The sequence below is a fragment of the Pan troglodytes genome, chromosome X (assembly GCF_028858775.2).
Source record: "Pan troglodytes isolate AG18354 chromosome X, NHGRI_mPanTro3-v2.0_pri, whole genome shotgun sequence".
Lineage (NCBI taxonomy): Eukaryota > Metazoa > Chordata > Mammalia > Primates > Hominidae > Pan > Pan troglodytes.
Genome location: NC_072421.2, coordinates 11,092,586 through 11,114,631, shown reverse-complemented (window position 1 = coordinate 11,114,631; position 22,046 = coordinate 11,092,586). Strand labels below are relative to the sequence as shown.

General features: G+C 39.6%; 1 protein-coding gene across 10 annotated transcripts in view; it reads left to right on the top strand.

Annotated features, from left to right (window-relative positions):
• Nucleotides 1-22,046, top strand: part of MID1 (midline 1) — a 664,445-nt gene that overhangs the window by 585,741 nt on the left and 56,658 nt on the right. For all 10 annotated transcript variants that reach the window (XM_063804567.1, XM_054676512.2, XM_054676514.2 and 7 more), the window contains one exon: nt 1,141-1,236. In XM_063804567.1, the coding sequence (XP_063660637.1) occupies nt 1,141-1,236 (96 nt within the window). The remainder of the gene's footprint in view (nt 1-1,140; nt 1,237-22,046) is intronic.

Genomic DNA, 22,046 nt, shown 5'->3' with positions numbered 1-22,046 from the left:
CCAGGGAAGCCAAAAGATTGGACACCCCTGGCAATCAAGAGCATGTGAATGAGAAGGAACAGAGAAATCTTAGTGAGTCTTACCCAGAACAGAGAGCTATTGTGTTTGAAAATAGGATTAAATAGTCATTCCAGAGAACTTTAAGTTTGATGCTCTAAAGGAATAGGGAATAATTCTAGAGTCTTATGCAGGATAATGAGTGGTAAATACAGTGTTCAAAGAAATTTGATCTGGCATTGATGGACAAAGAATAGAAGCATGAACAATAAAATGTACAATTGTTTGTTGGTATCCATAAAGGATTAATTTCAGGGTCTCTCATAGATACTAAAATCATGGATGCTCAAGTCCCTGATATAAAATGGCCTGTTATTTGCATATAACCTAATCACATCCTCCTGCATACTTTAAATCCTCTCTAGATAACTTATATTACTTATTACAATGTAAATACTATGTAAATAGTAGTTATATTCTATGGTTTAGGGAATAATGAGGAGAAAAATTCTGTACATGTTCAGTACAGATGAAGTCATCCATTTGTTTCCAAATATTTTTGATCTGCAGTTGGTTGAATCCAGGTATGTGGAACCCAGTGGATACAGAGAGTCAACTCCACTACAACTGACCAAATGTGTGTGTGACGAGGACTTATCATAAATGTCTATAAATGACCTTATTGTCAGCAAGAGCTAAACAATTCAAACCTTCCTCCAAGGGATTAGCCTCAGCCTGCCCATAAAAGGATAAATCTGAAAAATCCAATGGTAGTTGATTTGATGTGGGAATATATTCCTTATGTTATTGCCAGCTCTGATTCAAGTAAAGGGATAGAAATCCAATTACCTCCTTTCTTCCTAGGTCGTGACCTAGATATAACCTATAACTAATTATTCTGTTAAGTATCCCTGAGTTAGTGCAAGAAGCAGGAACAAAAAGAATAAAGTCTGAGCATGTCTAAAAGGTTCTTTTAAATGCAACTTTTGAAAATCCAGTTTAAATCTATAAATACTGGAAATTATGTCGATTTCACTAAGGTTTCTGAAAAATGTATCAGTTTTTCCTGAGAATGAGTAATTTTGTGTATCTGAAGTATAAAAGTATGCAGAATAATATTTTTCCTCTTTTTTTTTTGAACAGCAAAACTTAGAGAGTAACCTCACCAACCTTATTAAGAGGAACACAGAACTGGAGACCCTTTTGGCTAAACTCATCCAAACCTGTCAACATGTTGAAGTGAGTATCTCTGTATTTCTGTATGGTATGTTTCATATGAAAACTGCCAGATCAAGGTTTTGATATCCTCATGCTTTATAATTTTAAAACAAGAATCTTTCTTAAAATTAAATATTTTGCAAAAACCAAAATAAAAGATGGAGGAAATTAAAAGGAATTAGAACTTCAGAGAGTCTTTCCCATCCAGGGCTGCTTCCCATTCCCATTATAGCTCTTCCTGATCTAGCATTACATAGCAGTCCTAATGTTGTAGATTTTAATTGCCCTTACAAAGAACAGTCAAAAAAGGTATTGTAGGCCGGGCGTGGTGGCTCACGCCTGTAACCCCAGCACTTTGGGAGGCCGAGGCAGGCAGATCACGAGGTCAGGAGATCAAGACCATCCTGGCTAACACAGTGAAACCCCGTCTCTACTAAAAATACAAAAAATTAGCTGGGCGTGGTGGCATGCACCTGTAGTCCCAGCTACTTCAGAGGTGGAGGCAGGAGAATGGCATGAACCCGGGAGGCGGAGCTTGCAGTGAGCTGAGATCGCACCACTGCACTCCAGTCTGGGCAACAGAGGGAGACTCCGTCTCAAAAAAAAGGTATTGTATTAGTGTACTATGGCTACCATAACAAATTACCACAAACTGGGAAAGTATGAAACAAGACTAATTTATTCTCTCAGTTTTGGAGACTAGAAGTCTGAAATCAAGATTTTGGCAGGGCCATGCTCCCTACAAAGGTTCTAGGGGAGGATCCTTCCTTGCCTCTTCCCATTTTCTGGTAGTTGCAGGCAATTCTTGGAGTTCCTTGGCTTGCAGCTACAGCGCTCTAAACCCTTCCTCCGTTACCACATTCTCCTGGTGTGTCTCTGAATTTGTGTCCAAATTTCCTTATTGTTATAAAGAGCCCACCCTACTCCAGCCTTACCTCACTTTAACTTGATTACATCTGCGAAGACTATTTTCAGGCCAGGCATGGTGGCTCACACCCTGTAATCCCAGCACTTTGGGAGGCTAAGGCAGGAGGATCGCTTGAGCTCAGGAGACCAGCCTGGGCAACATGGCAAAAACCCATCTCTACTAAAAAATACAAAAAATTAGCCAGGCATGGGAGCACACACCTGTGGTCCCAGTTACTTGGGAGGCTGAGGTGGGAGGATCACCCAAGCCTGGGAAATCGAGGCTGCAGTGAGCTGAGATTGCACCACTGCACTCCAGCCTAGGCGACAGAGTGAGACCTTGTCTCAAAAAAGAAAAAACAAAGATTCTGTTTTCAAATAAGGTCCCATTTACAGGTACCAAGGGTTAGGACTTGAACATACCTTTTTGCGGACACAGTTTAATGCACTGCAGGTGTATATTAATGCATCTTAGTTGTCAGATATGTTTCCATGAAATAAACCACAATTGCAACAACAGCAGAACCTGCAATGACTACACTGAATAAGGAAAAAATAGATGCCACTTCCTTTATGTGATTTTCAAATTCCTCTTCCATCTTCTCCCAAACTGTCTTTTTTACCACCCCACCCCATGAACTGAAACTAAACAATTATCATTCATTACACTTTTAAGCCTTCTGGCCCTTAACCAAGCAGTTCCCTCTGACTGGTAGGCCCATTCCTCTAACCCATGTCTATTTGTCAGAATGCTTCTTGTGTATCCTCCAAGTCCTAAGTCAAGGGGCACTTCAGTTGTGAACGTTTCTCTGGTTCCCTGGACCAGAGTCATCGCTCCTTTTTCTGAATCACATAACATTTTATGATACCGTGTATGTGATTCAGAGAAAGGAGAGATGTCCCCGCCCCAATCTCATGTGGAATTGTAATCCCCAATGCTGGAGGTGGGGCTTGGTGGGAGGTGTTTGGGTCATGGGGGCAGATCCCTCATGGCTTGGTGCTGATTCCATGATAATGAGTGAGTTCTCACAAGATCTGGTTGTTTAAAAGTGTATGACACTCCTCCCCCACCGCCCGCCCCCCTCCCATACACACTCTTTCTCTTGCTCCTAATTTCGCCATGTGACGTGCCAGTTCTGGCTTTGCCTTCTACCATGTGTAAAAGCTTCCTGAGGCCTCATCAGAAGCCGAGCACATGCCTGGTGCCATGCTTCCTGTGCAGCCCTGCAGCACCCGTGAACCAATTAAACCCCTTTTCTTTGTAAATTACCCAGTCTCAGGTATTTCTTTATAGCAATGCAAGAATAGTAATAATCTTCTCATGGCTTTATCATTCTTTCATGTACCAGTTCCATTTTTCCAACCAGAATGTGAGGTCTTAGAGGATGGGAATCAAATCTAATTCGTCTTTGTATCTCACAGACTCTGATGCAATGATTTTCACACAGTAGGAGCTCAGGGAATTTGTTTTAGATGAATTTGCATGATGACTCTCCAAATGGCAAATTTTGAACACTATTTGAATGCCTGCAAGTTCAGCTCCCCTAAAATATCTAAAGTTGGAGAAGCAAATTATTTTGAGCAGGCATTTAAAAATTTTGACAGTAACTCCATTTTTGCAATAAGAGTTCCTTCAAGTCCCTTTGATCGTCTAAGCAGTAATTATAAGTTTATAGCCTCCTATGTGCCTATAACTGTCAGTAGATGCACAATGTAGCAAATAATAATAAAGATTACAATATGTTAGAGAACAGTGTACACACATATAACAACATATTTAAAGAACAGTAGAGTAGCCAATCAGGTGCTCAGCTAGTAGAATATTGCATTTATGGATTCTAAGATTAGCATTTTTTTGAAGACTAATATTGCTGAAATTGAGCTGCAACTTAAATGAATGGTGAGACAGTTTAATGGGCAACATTTGTTTGTTCCTACTGGCACACAAAATATAGATGAGACAGTTGCTGGTATCTTAGATTAGATGGAGTATGGTTTGAGAAGGGGGGATTAAAAGAGAAAAAAATGTGAGTACAATTTTTCTGAAACTTTGTGGAAGAGTCAGGACTTGAGCCAGTTCTTATAGATTTCACAACTATTATTTTTCAGTACCCTAGGTATTGAGGTGTCAGCTTATTTATGCAACACAATGGTGTTTGTCAGTGATACATTCCTCAGCATAGCAGAAATTAGCAAAGATTGCTTTCAGAAAGATCCTATCAGTGTAAAAGCATGTCTACTATGCAAATACTGGTGCTTTGGTGGAAAGCTTAAAATACTTTGTGTTTGTAAAGTCTGTGCTTTTACTTACAAGTGCTCCCCTTGTGATCGGAAATGTAAAACTGGTTACTAAGAGAAACACATGAGTTAGCAATTTTTTCCAACTCCAAATTTGTTGTGTTTTCCAAGGATAATATCCAGGGAGACAGAAATTAGGGATGTTCTCATCTCCTACCTAAGCCATCTACTCCAGCTGTTCATCATTTGAGGTGCTGATGGAGGTTATGATAGGTGGAAGAGGGAAAGGCATACAAAAGGAAAGAAAGGGAGGAATCAGAGTAAAACATAGGTGAGAGAGCAGATTAGGATTGTCCAGTGAGCTTATTGGTTCACTTAGTAGACCCTCTTGCTTTAAAAGCTACATGATTGTCAGGGTAGAATCAGTGTTTCATCATGTTGAGATGAAGTTGAGAGTGTGAAGGCAGCAGTGTGTTGCAGAATCCAGACCTTTTGAACCCTCTGCTTAGACTGGATTCTCTTTTGGCAAGCCTCTTGCCAGGGAACATGTTGAGCCTTGTTGATTAAACAACATTGGAAATAATAGTGAACAAGCATAATGTTTTCATTATTATAGGGTAAAGTTAATATGTATTATATGAATAAATGGATGAACAAAATGGAATAATCTGTGTGCCATATTTTATTTTTATGATGTGATGGCATTTGATGTTTAGGATAGTAAGAAAGAATTATTTCTCTTCAGTTAAAAAAAAAATTACCTGAGCTTTATGGTAAATCTTATAAATGCTTTATGGATTGGGTGATTATGTCATTCAATTTCAGCTAGTTACTCCTTAAAGCATTAATGTCTGGTTTCCATTATGACCTGTTGTGATTTCAGAACAAATGCATTGCTCCTAATGCAATATTATTATGGCTTGAATTTACAAGACGCTATTCATCCTAACATGATGTAAAATTACATTCTAAGATGTTCAGTAATTTCAAATGATAGATAAATTGAAGAAATTTACAGGGAGATTTTAGTTTTATTTTAATAGATCAGATATGATTTTAGTTGCAATACAGGCTTTTCAAATAAAGCTATTACTGAATTGATTGTAGTGGACTTGCATTTGCAAGGAATAAAGAATATTCATTCTTTTCTCTGTTGTTTTTGTATAAATCCTTGGGAATGGAAACACATGTTTATGGGTGAGTAAATTTGGTATTTGGGAAATTTATTCTAGATAAAAATTAAAGAAAATTATGAGTACAAAAATAATGATACTTACAGTACTTATTTTTACGTTTGTTTTTATTCCTAATTATTAGTATTCTGAAAGTATAATTTTCAAAAGTTGAACACCCAATTCTCCTATAATGAATGAATTAGTCCACATCAAAGATTTTTTTAACTTCTTAATGAAGGAACCAGCAAGATGATAAAGCTGCTTCCAAGGAGGATGCCAGAAACGGATACATATAAATGTGGGGAAGGGGGTAGTAGGGGGAAAAGAATGCCAGACTAGCATAGCTAATTTGGATACAAAACTGGTTAGTGACCTACAGGGCAATAAACCTGAAACATTTGGACAAAATAAGTTGCATATTACTGGGTTTCTCTAAGTTAACATCTAACTTCGCAGAGTCTAAGCCCTAACCACTAGTAAATAGAAAGTCAGACTCTGTTACATCCCAGTCTGGAGAGTCAGATGACCCTGACTTAGGCTGACTTCATGGAATATGCTCTCGTGGGACTTTGGAAGGGCTCACAGTCTTCTCTTTCTCTTTTTTCCATGTTTTGGATAATTTTGCTTAACATGACTTTCTGTTCTAGAGACTGTTGGTCTAGGAGCAGTGTTTGCTAAACAAATATTTCTGGGAGGGGATGTACATTTTTGCCTGTGGACAGTTACTTTAATTTGTTACAGTGTCTTGCTAGTTTGTTCATTTTGGTAGTGCGGTTGGAGTACCCACCGTGTGTGTGTTGCACTGTGTTAGGTGCCAAAGGACCCTGCCCACAGGAAGTTTACTATCTTCACTAAGACAGAAGAGCACTTATAACACAAAATAAAGTAGAAAGCCATAATTACCATGAAGAAGGTGTGGATTATCTACTTCAAACTTTCAGAGAAGCAAGAAATTATTTCTAGCTGGGGACTGGGGAAGCAGCGCAAGATCTGAGCCTGCCTTCAAGGGTAGGTAACATTTGAGTTTATGGAAGCAGGGGGACAGCACTGCTTGCCAGGCAAATAAAGGCATGGGGATAGAAAGACGAGGAATGTATGTACACAAAGCAAGTAGTTCATTCTGGAGAAATGGAAAGCATGGAAGAAGGAAGGATCTGTAGGAACTAGTTTGGGAGAGATGAGAGCTGGAAAGGCTTTCGTGTTGCATCTGAATTTGAACTTTGGTTTTGAAGGTTTAGTGAGGGTTCAAGGAACACATAGACCTGTGTGAGCTTCACAGTGACAACTGGCATTTCCAACTCTTTTCAGGAAATGACATTTTTGGTTATTGAGAAAATAATATGGATATTGTCATGCAAAACAATCTCATGTCCAAGGGAAACCTTCACAGCACTAGGAAACTCCAAAAAGGCCATGGAGTTTGTTAGGCACCAGAATGCTATTCTTTTAAATCAGTGCAGTGGAAAAGAATTTCCTGGTCCACATCCTTGGTTCCTAGATGGTACTTCTTCCTTTTCCTCTTCCTGAAGGTGTCCTTGTATTTGGGTATGAGCATTCCCCGGGAAAATAATTCCCATGCCAGCTGGAGCTAAAAAAAACTCACAGCACAGAGGCACCTCCTAATTGTTGTAAATTAAATCAATGAATTCCTTCCCACGACCCATGAGGAAATGCCACATCCTTATAAGTCCACATCTCTTCCCAGGGATTTACCTCTGCTTTTCTTCAGAATGGAAAACAGTTTGAAGGTTCCCCTTCAGCCACCCAACTCTCCCCACCCCCACCACATTGTTTTCATAACTTGTTTTTTAAATGAGGGTAAGCAAATGAATGGCTTTTTGATTGTAAGTGCCAAACATTTTTAAAACGGTGGAGAACAGAGAATGGCATGCTGTGGCTCATGCCTGTAATCCCAGCATACTTTGGGCGGCCAAGGCAGGAGGATTACTTGAGCCCAAGGATTCAATAACAGCCTGGGCAATACAGTGAGACCTCGTCTCTACAAAAAATAAAAAAACTAGACAGGCGTGGTGGTGTGCGCCTGTAATCCCAGTAACAAAGGAGGCCAAGACTGGAGGATTGCTTGAGCCTGGGAGGTCGAGGCTGCAGTGACCCATGGAGTGCAACTGCTCTCCAGCCTGGGTGACAGAGTGAGACCCTGTCTCTTAAAACACACGCGTGCACGCACACACACACACACACACACACACACACACGAGAGCAGAGTATGAAGGCCAAGACAGTTTGGGACTCAGGAGGCAGACACATTGAAAGAGCAACTTCAGGCCAGGTGCGGTGGCTCACGCCTGTAATCCCAGCACTTTGGGAGGCCCAGGTGGGTGGATCACGAGGTCAGGAGATCGAGACCATCCTGGCTAACACGGTGAAACCCTGTCTCTACTAAAAATACAAAAAATTAGCCGGGCATGGTGGCGGGCGCCTGTAGTCCCAGCTACTCGGGAGGCTGAGGCAGGAGAATGGCGTGAACCCGGGAGGCGGAGCTTGCAGTGAGCTGAGATCACACTGCTGCACTCCAGCCTGGGGGACAGAGCGAGACTCCGTCTCAAAAAAAAAAAAAAAAAAAAAAAAAGAGCAACTTCAGGTAGACTCCTAAGAAATGTTTGTCTAGGATTGTAAAAACTAATGGGTTTTCAACCACTCTGTTTTGTTTTCTTCAGGAGAGAAATAAGGTAGAATGGATGAGTTTGTAGTTACACTAGACAAGTTTGGAGTTAATTATATATGTAGTGAAAGACAAGCTTATGAGAAATGATCAAAATTTGGGTCACCTGTAGAACTTAACTTTTCTAGGTCAGATAAGGACTGTATCTCTTCATCACATTTCTCTTTCCATTTTCTTTGAAAAATCAGAAGACACAGTTTATTAGCTAAGCAAACACTTGGAATCACTGATATGTACCAAATTTTCTGCACATTCCGATAATCAAGTTCTTTTACAGCAAATACAACACCTTGACACTTAATAGATGTTCGTTTTGGAAATGATAGGTGCCAGTGACTCTAAAGATGATGGCCAAGAACAACTGGGAAAGGGTGGCCAATTGCCATAATGGTTTCAAGAGGATAAAGGCTCAGCAGTCCTTACCATTCTTGCTCAAGGTCATCCTAGAAGGGCATTTTCTAATCCAACATCCCTTCAAAGTTCCAGCATTGGCCCCTTTGGTTTATCTTGCCTTGTTTGTAATCACTTCTTAAAATTCTTTTTGCCATTATTTTTCTCACTAAGTTTTTAATCTATCTTTGTTGTTGTTTTATTTTAATGGAAAGTTTGCTCTCATACGGCTTTCTCTGAGTTTCTCCAGTGCTAGTTGTCATGTAAAGTGACAAGGTTCTTGTGGAGGAATTAAGGCTGTTTAATTAGATTTCTGCTCAGATGATGAGTTTTGTAAATTGAAAAGGATGAGAGTGAGGTGTTACTTGGGTGATATGTACCTTGTAAGAAATTGTAGAAAATCACTTGGCAAAACAGATGGGAGTCTGTAGAAGACTTTTCCAGTAATTCACCAAGCCCTAAAAGCATTCATTTGTAAACTTTGAAATAATGAAAAATCACTGGGTTAAAAAGAAAGATGAACCATTTGTTTAATTTTGTTGTGCAGTTTTGTAATGCCAAAGCATTCTCTCTCCGTAGAAAACTTGGCAATGGCTTCATCCGGAGTCATTGGATGAAGACCAGTATGCAAACACCAAACGAGCTATTTGTGTCTTGTGAACGTGTGTCTGATCTTGGATGAAGTATATCCTGCTGGGGGCCGACATGAATGTCCAAAGTTATAATCCATTTTCACTTGCAGATGAGGGTCAGATTCCCACCCGATCTGACCCCCTGTGAGAATGCTTTCAAGGTATAATTAGAGTCAGATTCTGGGCCTCATTAAACCACATCATACAACCCACAGTCAGCTCTGGCTCTCCATGTAATAGGCTCTAGAATTATGATAATGTGATAGTGCAAATATGGTGGCTTTCAGAAACTGGATTATGACGAGCCACTATAATAATGGTTGATTTCCCAAGTTCACGTCTTAGGATTCCCATGACAAAGGAGAAAAGAACTGTTGGTCTGCACAGAAATTTATCATGTCTGGAGAAGATTTGTTTTTACTATTGCATTTGAATAATGTCTATTCATATGCAATAGTAAAACAGTTGAAACAGTTTACTCTACCAAGTTTACTAAAATTGACAACTCATGAAGCAAATGTAGTTTTTCTTGGTAGAGGTTAAATTTAATTATTAAAGTATCTAACACATACTTGAATGTCTCCCTTTGGATTCAGTGCCCTTGACTTAGAAAAATTTGATTCATAACAGGCATTGGATCCTGTTTCTTTCTTGGGCATATTCATGAGGAGTAATGAGAAGATATCAGCAAAAATCTTTGAGTATTTTGGAATGAGATTAATCTTATGAATAAATGAATATAAGGCTTAGTAAGCTGGTATTACTTTTAGAATGACATTCCCAAGTTTCAGTTTTGAAACTTTATATAAAACATTATCCAAACCTTTCATCGTCTGCAAATCTTTCTAGTTTGGGTGGTATGACCTATTGCATCATATACAGAATCCTACCTAGTGGCTCAGATTGGAGTATGAACACTTGTACGTGCCTCTGAAGACAAACCCTCTAATGTTTGAATTTGGTAGTGCAGATTTCCAAGGTTAATACTTAAATGTGAAGCAATAGGCCTTAATTGGAGGCCCAAAGGCTGAGCATTAGAAAGTTAGAGAGAAAGTGTGCTTTTTTCTGATATATCTTATTGTGCTCCCTCCCTCCACACAATACAAGAATTCCTTATCCTGTCTCCATTACAGTATTCCACACACAACCTTCTTTGCCTGGAAATATTTACATGCGTGATTGACTAGAGCAGCAGAGATGTTTCTGGCATGATATAAAGAATAATAGGAACAGGTAGTGATACATTTTTTAAAATAGCCATTGTTGGCCAGGCACAGTGGCTCACGCCTGTAATCCCAGCACTTTGGGAGGCCAAGGTGGGTGGATCACCTGAGGTCAGGAGTTCGAGACCAGCCCGGCCGACATGGTAAAACCTCATCTCTATTTAAAATACAAAAATTAGCTGGGTATGGTGGCAGGCGCCTGTAATCCCAGCTGCTCGAGAGGCTGAGGCAGGAGAATTGCTTGAACCTGGGAGGCAGAGGTTGCAGTGAGCTGAGATCACGCCATTGCACTCCAGCCTGGGCAATAGAGCCAGACTCTGTCTCAAATAAAGTAAAATAAAATAAAATGGCCATTGTTATTTCTAGCTCAACTTTTATATGAGATGGTCTTAGCTGGATGGTTTCAGGTGAAAGAGTCAGAGGGGAATGGAATGATTGCAGGTGAGAAGGTAACTCTCAAGTAAAAGCTTTGGTTCACTTATTGCTCCCATTCATGACATTCAGAAACAAGAATAATCCTAACAATCAATCCACCATTTTGTTACTGAACCAACCTTTTACTTCTGGGTCTAATATCTAGTTTAAATTATTTTTCTCAATAAATGAACATAAAATTGTCTTCCAATGACAATCAAGCTGAAATTATCTCTGTGTATAAAATAATTACAGATTATGAAAGAAGCCAGACATATCATTTTTTACCTGATTCCGTTGACTTCTATTTTTAATTTGCTAAATTAAATGTTGTAGGAAAAAATGAAGAGCTTTGTTCTAATTTTGAAATTCCACAGCAAAATAATTGAGTCATGCATATAAAATGTCCGTTAACAAGAAGACAATTGTAGTACTGGTTATTTTTGTTTGAAATAGAAATATGAAATTTTAAATTCAGCTATTTAAAATGCCCGAGGCTACCATGGAATGTACAAGGCTCTCAGTGAGGAGCAACACAAATAAAGATCTTTACAACCAAGTGAGGTAACTTCTTGGCCTAGGAATTTATGATAGAGCTTTTACTATGCTTTTAAAAGTATTTTCCCTAGATATAACATCAAGTTCATATATGTAAAGTCATGAAAACTATCATAGTGGTCTAATTCTCTGACAAGGCAAGCTTGGTATTGAGATGTGGTAAGTTCATTCAAGGAAGCCTTCTGTCAATTTCCATAGGATTGGGAAGGTGGTGCCTTGTCCATCTTTGCAGGTGTTGGAAGGGGAGCATTATTGCATAGATCTGTTCCAGTTTCACAGCAACACATAGACTGTAGTGTAAAGAAAGAAAAAGTGATAGGACTTATGTAGATATGCACTACAAGCAGTTATGACCATGACCAGCTCTTACTGTCACTTCCTGATTTAATTATCCCAACAGTCTTTTGACGTAAACATCATTCAAATAACCACAGATACGTGGCCTGAAGCCAGATATAACAAGAATCAGCCAGTAAAGAAATGGGTTGAATTTAACCAAGTAATAAGTAACTGGAGTGGTTACTGAACCCAAACCAGGTGATTAGAAAGTTAGATTCCCAGGGGAATTCTCATTACAAGAACCATCTTATCAGATAGGTAATTGGAAACCCTGTTAAACCCACCATAACAAAGGCTCAGCAAGTGTACATCTGCAGTGCCAGTACAATCAGTGAGTCTTCAGTTCTTATGAACGTTCTGAAATCTTTTATTATTAACCATTGACCCTCTAACCTCAACTTCTTTGAGATGATAAATTTGTTTCCTTTAGTAAATAAGTAAATTCCTTTTTTTCCTCCTTCCCAGGAAGTTTGAGATTCATGTATAAAGATGAAGAACTAAATAATACTGGCTGAGCCACCCTAATTTGAAAATCCAAAATCCGAAATGCTCTAAAATCCAAAACTTTTTCAGCACTGACATGACGCGAGAAGAGGAAAATTCCACACACAAGTACTTAACACAAACTTTGTTTCATGCACAAAATTATTGAAAATATTGCATAAAATTACCTTCAAGCTTATGTGTATAAGGTGTATGTGGAATGTAAGTGAATTTAGTGGTCAGACTTGGGTCCTATCCCCAGATATCTCATTATGTATGTGCAAATATTCCAAAATCCAAAACACTTCTGGTTCTAAGCATTTAGGATAAGGGATACTCAACCTGTAGCATAAAATCAATATTTTGGGTTATGGCTGGGTGCAGTGACTCACACCTGTAATCTCAGCACTTTGGGAGGCCAAGGTGGGAGGATTGTTTGAGGCCAAGAGTTTAGAACCAACCTGGGCAACATAGCAAGACCCTGTCTCTACTAAATAATTAATTAATTAACCAACTGTGAGTGGAGGTTCTTGCCTGTAGTCCTAGCTACTCAGGAGTCTGAAGCAGGAGGATCACTAGAACCCAGAAGAAGTTGGAGATTACAGTGATCTATGATTGTACCACTGGACTCCAGCCTGAGTGACAGAGACAGAGACCCTGAACTTAAAAAAATATATATATTACAACTTGGGACTGAAATATTTGTTTGTATGTTAATAGTTCATAGCATTTAAGATAATATGACATATTACAGAAATTTGACAGATTTGCTTTGAAATGCTAATTTGAAACACGTAATTTTTTTTTTTTTTTTTTTTTTTTTTTTGAGATGGAGTCTTGCTCTGTCACCCAGGCTGGAGTGCACTGGTGTCATCTCGGCTCACTGCAACCTCTACCTCCTGGGGTTCAAGTGATTCTCCTGTCTCAGCCTCCTGAGTGGCTGGGATCACAGGCACCCACCACCATGCCCAGCTAATTTTTGTATCTTTAGTAGAGATGGGGTTTCGCCATGTTGGCCAGCCTGGTCACGAACTCCTGACCTCAAGTGATCTGCCCGCCTTGGCCTCCCAAAGTGCTGGGATTACAGGCATGAGCGACCACGCCCAGCCTAACATGTAATTTCTTTTAGAACTGTTATTTTAAGTTGGATCTGTAAGATAGTTTAGGTTTCAAAGCAATATTGCAATGTTCAAAAAACCTTAGGTTTCAGTATTTTCTTTTTTTTTTTTTTTTTTTTTTTTGAGACAGAGTCTTGCTCTGTTGCCAGGCTGGAGTGCGGTGGCGTGATCTCGGCTCACTGCAACCTCCGCCTCCTGGGTTCAAGCGATTCTCCTGTCTCAGCCTCCCAAGTAGCTGGGATTACAAGTGTGCACCACCATGCCCAGCTAGTTTTTGTATTTTTAGTAGAGACCGGGATTTCACCAAGTTGGCCAGGATGGTCTCGATCTCCTGACCTCGTGATCTGCCCACCTTGGCCTCCCAAAGTGCTGGGATTACAGGCATGAGCCACCACGCCCGGCCTGGGTTTCAGCATATTTTTTAAGTTTAGTTTATTAGATTTATAAGAGCTACTTAAGGACTTGGGAAGGTATAACGTGTTAGGATTTTAATTTTATCCTGTTAGGCATTTGAAGTGCTTATAAAGTAAATCAAATGTGTTAAATTGATAAATGCAGTTTAAAGTGTTACAGGAGTAATCTGAACAGTGATTCCTCATAGGGGTGAGGATTGACCTGAAGAGCGGCTCGAGGGTACTTTCTAGGGTGATAGAAATGTTTTATGTCTTGATTGAGCTGTTGGTTATCAAAATCCATTAAACTGTCCCTTAAGATCTATGCATTTCCTTGCATGTAAATTTTACCGCAATTTAAAAATATGTGTGTAGGAACTTAATCAGCTAATTTATAGACAGAATTGATTGTTTAATGGAGTTGAGTCTATTCAACTTGAGTTAATCAAACATTGATTCAAGGACCCCCGAGAGTGATTATTCTTGGTTTCATAAAATTTATTAGATGTATGAATAGAATAATGAGATCATAATTTGAACTTAAAAGCTTAAGGGAAACTACGTAGTGAATTGTTGACATAGATGCAGTTCTTGAACAAAAATCTTGATGGTCTGTAAGTCTATGTCTATTCCTTCTCCTAGTTGGTTGGACTCCTGGGTAAATAGGACAGTCTTCCTAGTATGCTGCATTTAGCATGCAGCACTTGACTATTAATGAGTGAATGGAACACCTCTAGAGGCCAACTACATCATCCTTTTGTCCTCCTTGTAGCACTAGCTCATTTGCATAGATCAGCATGTCCGATAAGCTCACACCTTGAAGGGCAGAAAGGACCCTTCTTGAGAAGACTGTACACAGCACTGTGTTTTTATGACAGCAAACCTCAGTAGCCACAAATCCCTGGAGGATCAGTAATGCTAGTGCACACAAGGAGCTCCCTCCCAGCCTGAGGGCTCTGCCACCCAGGTAGGGCTAAGAGGATGGAGTTGACAAAGGGAAGTCAAAAATGGGAGAGCTGTCCATCAGGGGTGTTGCTGAGCCCTGAATAGAGATCAATCGAGGTGGGTCTTTCCTTCCCCCTTATTATAAACCTGTACCTTTCCTTTTATTCTCTAGGATACCTTCTCTATCTTTTCTGGTTTGCAAAAGAAAAAAATAGTTAGATAGTCACTTTGAATCAGGCTTGGGAAAACACTTATAAATAATAATTCCACACATGTAAGATGGCTAATCAACCTAGGTCTGAAAATGACTTAACAGGAAAACATTTTCAATATCAGTCTCTCATGATTCCCAAACACACACACACACTCACAAACTCACCACAACTTCAAAATTAGCAACCAAAAGACATCTAAATGCTGTGATCTTTCCTTTTCTCTTCCAGATCAGATTAGCTTTGCTCTTCACTGTCCTTTTGTCAAAGCCCCTATTGTACAGCTCTCCAGTGTCCTTCCTGCCTGCCCTTCTACTGCCATTGTAACTTTTACCAGCCCCACTACCATTTCAGAAGAAAACTCCAGGAAAGCAAGTAAGCATGGATAGCTTTAAAGATCAATGCTGAAGGCCCACTAAGACCAGGATACAAAGGGAGTCAATTAGAAAAAGGTGGGGGTCAAGGAAGAACTCCCCACTCCCAAGTTAAACTCCTCAATTTGCTGTTTTGTTTTAGCCAGACTCTATGGGAGCTCAGTCATGGCTAGCTCTCTGCAAATGGCCCCCAAAAGGCTTTTCACAAGGGGCAGTAAGATATAACTGGCTTCGGTATTTCTGTCTCCCCATTCCCAGATAACCAATTCAAGATGCATGCCCACTGTACCCTGCATGTTGTTGAAACAGAATTTTAATTTCCTCTGTCTTGCAAAAATGTTCTTTTGCCTCTCTTCCCTGGTGCCTTTTCTCATCTTCCTCACCCCTGGGTTTCCTACCTCTGTCTTGCCTACTCTGATCTCCAAAGACCAGTCTCTCCTTCATATTTGGCATGAAACCTTCCTCAGCTACTCACACAGTAATTGCCTCATTTCTCAAACTCTCCAGAGTCACATCATCCAATCAAAGTACTGTGTAATGTGAGCCACATATGTAATTGAAAAATTTTCAAGTAATCACATTTTTTTAAGTAAAAATAATCAGGTAAAATTAATTGTACTAATACATTTTATTTGACCCCGATATATTTAAAATGTTATCATGTCAACATGTAATCAATGTAAAAATGATTAATGTATGCATTTCATATTCACAGCACATCTCAATTCAGACTAACCATATTTCAAGTGCTCAAAACCACAAGTGGCTAGTGGTGGCCATATTGGACCACACAGCTCTAGAACTTCTGTAGCCCATGGTTTAGCAGTTAATTATGTGTGCACTTGGCATGTTCGCTGCTTATTCTCTAGTGAAGTCATTCTTTCCAGCAGGCCAAGTTCTGTTTCTACCACAGGTCCTAGCATGGTGCTTTGCACATTGTGGGCACTCAACAAATCCCTAAGATTTGCTTCATAGATGATCCCTGTACACTGATAGCATCTTCCTCATTCATGGAATAACAAGAATGACCTCATCTCCTCTCACTTTCATTCCTTAGCTACTAACACTGTTGCAAAGATCTCTGGAAACCGGAAACTTTGGTCACCTATACTTTAAATGGAGAGAGAAGTAAAACTTGCTGCTGAGAAGCAAGGACTGCATAGAAGGTTTAGTTTGCTGGTAGAATCAAAATAAGCACTGAATGAAGATGTGTGTGGTTCCCAGTTTTATAAATAGGTTTTGCAAGAGGAGAGTGTTTGCTTCTTTGTTTTTGGTGCGAAACATTTCTTCTTTTAGCATGTTATCTGAAAGTATTGCTGCCAAAGGGATGATTTGCCAGAGAAAGATGGTTTCTGTCCAGTTCCTTCATATGTCAGGCATAACCTCCAATTAATCTGAATGAAAGAGTGGGTGCCCATGCAGACAATGCCAACAAATGCCCCTGTAGAGAGGACACATACAGATGCCAACCTGAAATCAGACACTGGCTACTGAAACAAAGGATTGCTTTAATTTTTGCAGAATAAACTATTTTTTTCTTCTGCTTTTCACGAAGTGGCCCTAAAGAATTCCCTCTTGTTTGTGGTCTCGAAAAAATTAGAACTATGCCAATGAGGCCTGCCTTTAAGGGTTCTATTAAACAATAAGAAGGCTTTGTTCTTGGCAATAAAATTAAAGCAAGCAGTGTTTCAATTACCTGGCAGGCTGCCCTCTCCCTTCCCACAACCCCGACCCCGATCCTGACAAACCTCAACAGACCATTCTGTTTCCCAGGTAGGAAGGTTAGATGGTAACATCTGTCAGGTTTGTTTATAGAAATATAGTTGACCTTAATGATAATGTATAAAGAGGGAGAGATGGGGGTGGAGGGGGGAGGAAAAAAAGGGGGTAGGGAGAGAGAGGGACACTTCTCCAAATAATCCTTAACTCAAGCTTTAAAAAAGTCAAGTTTACTGCAGAGGCTTCAAGTTCTCAAACCATTGTTCCAGAAAGACAATAATAATTTCACAATGAGTTGAAATGATGGAAGTTAGGAGTCACTAGATGAGGAAATATACATTTTGGTCTGACACGCTAGATGTCACGTGTTTTCTTTTTCAGGGAACTTTGCCTACCATTGCTCAAACTTAGACCCACTTACAGTCAGTTGCAAATGAATGCTTGTAGGTAGATTGTGACCCTGAAGTCAGGAATGACCAAGGCTAGTACAGAAAGCACTGTCCGATGCAAATTCTGTTTAGCCCCACAGTTAGTCACAAGTCATTGGAACTGAAAAATTGGATGACTGTGATGCCAGCTCTCTCTGTCCTCCATGAGAGCTCAAAATGGTTATATTGTAGTCTCCTCTAGTGTAAGAGCTCCTGCCTACAGCTGTCAAGGCCATACCCATATAGCACTCACAGGTCCTATCTCCCTGGCCTGGGAGCTTTTTCTGCCCCTCCCAGGACCAACTAATTCCAAAGGGAAGTTAATGCCTACCTTCCCCCAACAGCTTTCAACCAGCTCCTGATGGGAGATGTTACATAAATACTCTGCTTCTTCCCTATTAGCTGGAATGTTCTATACTGTTTCCCAGAGTTGCCCAATGGGGTTAATCTCCAGTTGCCCAAGGTGGTCTTGGTAAGTCACACTTTACTGGCTTCGTAGTTGTCCCTGTTTCACTTCCTACCCAGTACTGGTGTTTTCTGGCAACAATTTGACCATCCATTCTTGTCTCATATCCTTCTTGGGGAGGATACAACTGCCAACCATGTCTAAAATGAAATGATAGCACAAGTCTCTTTTTCTAGTCATGGCTATAGCTCACATGTTCAATTTCTCTAAACTCAAGTCTCTTTCATTGTGTTTGAATAAACGTACATATGAATCACTGGACATCAAAGATATTTAAAAATCAATCTACTCACTTCTCCTGATATTCTAGAATGACAACAACAGGGCAAGATATTTCATAGATATCACTTGTGGGTGCGTCATGAAGGCAGAACAAAGCTTAACATTTTCCAGTTGTACCTCCCAGTTAAGTTCTATCAGTGACGTAATCACGTGTATTTCACTCACTGTACGGAATACCAAAGAGCAGAAACCCAATCTTCATTTTCCAGAACTTTGCAGAAGCAGATGGCTTCTATACCTGAGTAACTGAAACCCAAAAAGGGGTCCAACTCAGTATTTTTCCAGTACATCACTTTTCAGGAATCATGGCACAACAACTAAAAGGAATGTCACTTAATGAGAAATAACATGTAAGATTGAAAGTGATTAAGGTAAAGTCATAGAGTAGAGGTTTCCTCTTTCCATTAGAAATAACTTCCCTTCCCTTAAACACGTCACCTCCATCTTTCCTGGCACTCCATTAATGGTCATCTGCTAAAAGTTATTGTTTACCCTCTGACCACAACATCAAATGCCAAACACATTTGTTGAAAATTATTTAATAGAAATCGCTACTTTCCAGAAACTTTATGAAAAAGACGTGATAGAGACAAACACCCATGGCAGGTTAAGTAGATTTCTTTTCATTCAGTGTGCCCAGCCCAAACGGAAGGGTGTGAAGCATTTGTTTTATAAAGTGTGTAATTAATAAGAGAAAGGAAGGGAGGAGTTTATTGTTTTTCAATGAATTATGAGCAACCCCTTCCATTCTGCTTCTTCATTTTGGAACTGCTTCTAACAAAGTTACCATTAAACACAAAAAGAAAAGGCTGTGATATTGATGCCAAGAATATAAGATTGAAGTCAGTTGAGTGTAGCCTAGGAAAAACATTACAGAAGGAGTAACATTTGTTATAATTGTGACAGAAGTCAGCAGGACATCATGGGGAAAGTGAAAACCATACCGCAAGTATGTTGTCATTTTCAAATTGAAATTCCATTAATTCAGTACTTGTAGCTATTCATGCCTTAAAAGAAGAAAACTAATATTTATTGAGCATCTACTATGTACCAGATTGTTTACAGATATTTTCATCAAAAGTATGCAAATGAGGAAACATTCTCACAGAAATTCAAATATTTTTCATACCTGCAGTCCTCTGAATATAAAGTCCATGATTTTTCCTTTATGCCAGAGGTCAGCAAACTGTGATGCTCATGCTAAATCTGACTGTTTTTGTAAGTAAAGTTTTATTTGAACACAGCCACGTCCATTTGCATCCGTATTGTCTATGGCTGCTTTCACACTACAACGGCAGAGTTGAGAAGCTGCAGCAGAGACCGTCTGGCCCACAATGCTAAAATAATTACTATCTAGGCCTTTACAAAAAAAAAAGTCCCCCAACTCCTGCTCTGTACCACGGAAGAATGTTCTCTACCCTTCTTCTTCCCCCATCCAAAATTGCATCAGGAGGCAGCCTTCAAGGAACCCAGCTAGGATTTAAAAGTAGCTTCAAAAATTCTGGAGTTAAGCCTCATGTTATAGCTTCCAAAGCTATTATTTTGATGATGTAGATGCATCAAAATTTTGATTCATGCTAGAAAGTCCTCAGGTAACCAGCACAGGCTGACTGGTCCTAGAACCTCTAGTTTTAATTCTCTATGGACATTCCAGATAAAAAGAGTTTGTTAGCAATACTGATCGTTCACATTTATGTAGTAATTATTACATGCCAAGCATTTGTCAAGGGCTTTTCATGTATTCACTCATTTAGTTCTCACCACAGTCTAACCCAGGGGTTCTCAATCTTGACACTAGTGGGATTTGGGGATGGACCTTTCACTGTTGTGGGGGCTGTCTTATGTGTTGTAGGATGTTTAGCAGCATCGCACCTGGTCTGCCAGGTAACAAATGTTATTTTCCTCATTATGCAGGTAGGGAACTTGAGATGTAGATAGTTGAAGTAAATGCCCAATAACATACAACTAGTAAGCAATAAAAACCTGGTGTTTCAATCCCGGGAAGACTTCCTCAAGTCCCTGAACCCCAAACCACTGCCTCCATTAGCCCTTGCTCCCTCTAAATTATTTTACCTGTTTGAAGATTTTGCTTTACTGAAAAACTAACAGCGACATCAACAACATCGTGAATGGCCATGTTCTGTATGCTACTATTGGAAGTAAAACTCCTTTATGTGAAGTTTCAAAGTTTTAGGCATTAGCAATGGCATTTTTTGCTAGGCAGTTTTATTGCCTTATTACAGTTGTATTTCATTCATAAGAAAGAATTTAATTGCTCTACTCACCACAGTGTGTTGCCATTTTTGATGGTGTCTTGCTTCCTTGTCCAGCACTCAAGCTTCATAATCTTAGAAACCTCAAGAAAAGAGGATTTATCATGAGGTTCCTCGGAGCTATTTTTTTAGTCCCATAGCAAATTCCCGTCTGGATAATCAATATGTAGAATTGATCTCCTCTGGTCCAAATAATTTTCCACTACGTCACTATGCTAAAGCCTGGATTACATGTAGCTTCTAGTTGTATCACTATATCACTGCTATTACTTCCCACCAAAAGCACTTTATGAAAGGATTCCATTTTTAATTTCTCTGAAAAGCCTTTCTTGGAGTTTAAAAAGATTTGATCAAAAATGTTAAATATTAAATTAACACATTAAACATTAAAAATATTGTCCCGTACTCTGGTTTGTCCTCCAAAGACAGAGACCTCAGGAGCCAGGCCATTCTCTCTCTCTCTCATTCACTTGAGCCAGGTCCACAAGTATTTGACTTTGGTGTGAAAGAGTTTCAGAGTGAAGATTACATATAAACATATCAGATGAATTACGGTAATATTGTCTGCTGTTCCTCAATTCTCCTTGGCTCAGTTTCATATACAGACTGAAGTATTAGAATCCCTTTCATTGTTCCTCTGGCAGCTCTGTCTAACTTTTGCCCCAGAGTCTGGAATGTTCATCACAGCTGTCTTTGGCAATAAAACCCAAAGCACCCTCATATCATCATATTTCTTTTTGCACCTGGTCAGTGGTACACAGCGGGGTGTAGAGCCCACTTGCATACAGTTTTCTCCCTGTACCCTCATCCACAGGCCAAATATTAGCTTATATAAAGCTCTGTTTTGTTTCAGTTACTTCAGCCTTGGGCAAATTGGAATTAACTCCTCCAATGTTTTTCCTTTGGAGTGAGATGGGATGGTTATGCCACATTATGTAGTACCACTAACCCCTTCAAATTTGGATGCAGACTCAAAATTACATATTCTTAGTTATAGAGAAAAGTCCTTTTGAGTCTAAACAATAACAAGAACATCAACCTAGCATCATGTATAAAAATGTTTCAGCCTTTCTCAAGATCACCTTAATTTGTGACCTTGGAATGGAAGGTCACAGTTATTCACCGTGGCATGAAACAGCTTTTGTTTTTGCCATGAGGCCAAATCTAGGCAAACTTGTAAAGTAGACATTTGTCTTTTAAACTCCCAACTCCTTGGTAATGGTTTCAAAGATGGCAAGGTTCAGAATCTTAAACTAAAGGGTTCACAGTTTGATGGTGCAATTTCAAGAGTGCAGTAATGGTGGGCCGGGGTGAGAGAGGCACAACTCAAGGGGTCTACCATTCTTGTGGAATTCAAAGTGAATAGTAGCCTCCGGATTTGTGCAGTGCAGCAACCCTCTTCTCAACACCCAGAAATAGAATATCCTGTCTCCAACACATTGGGGTTATCCTGTCCCAAGCTTACTTCAGTGTTTCCGTCTGTGTACGAATAAGAAGTGATATATCAAGTCAGTGTGTCATTTTCACAAGAGGAATTATAAGGCTGTATTCTGAAAGTCTATGGATGGCTAACTTATTTCA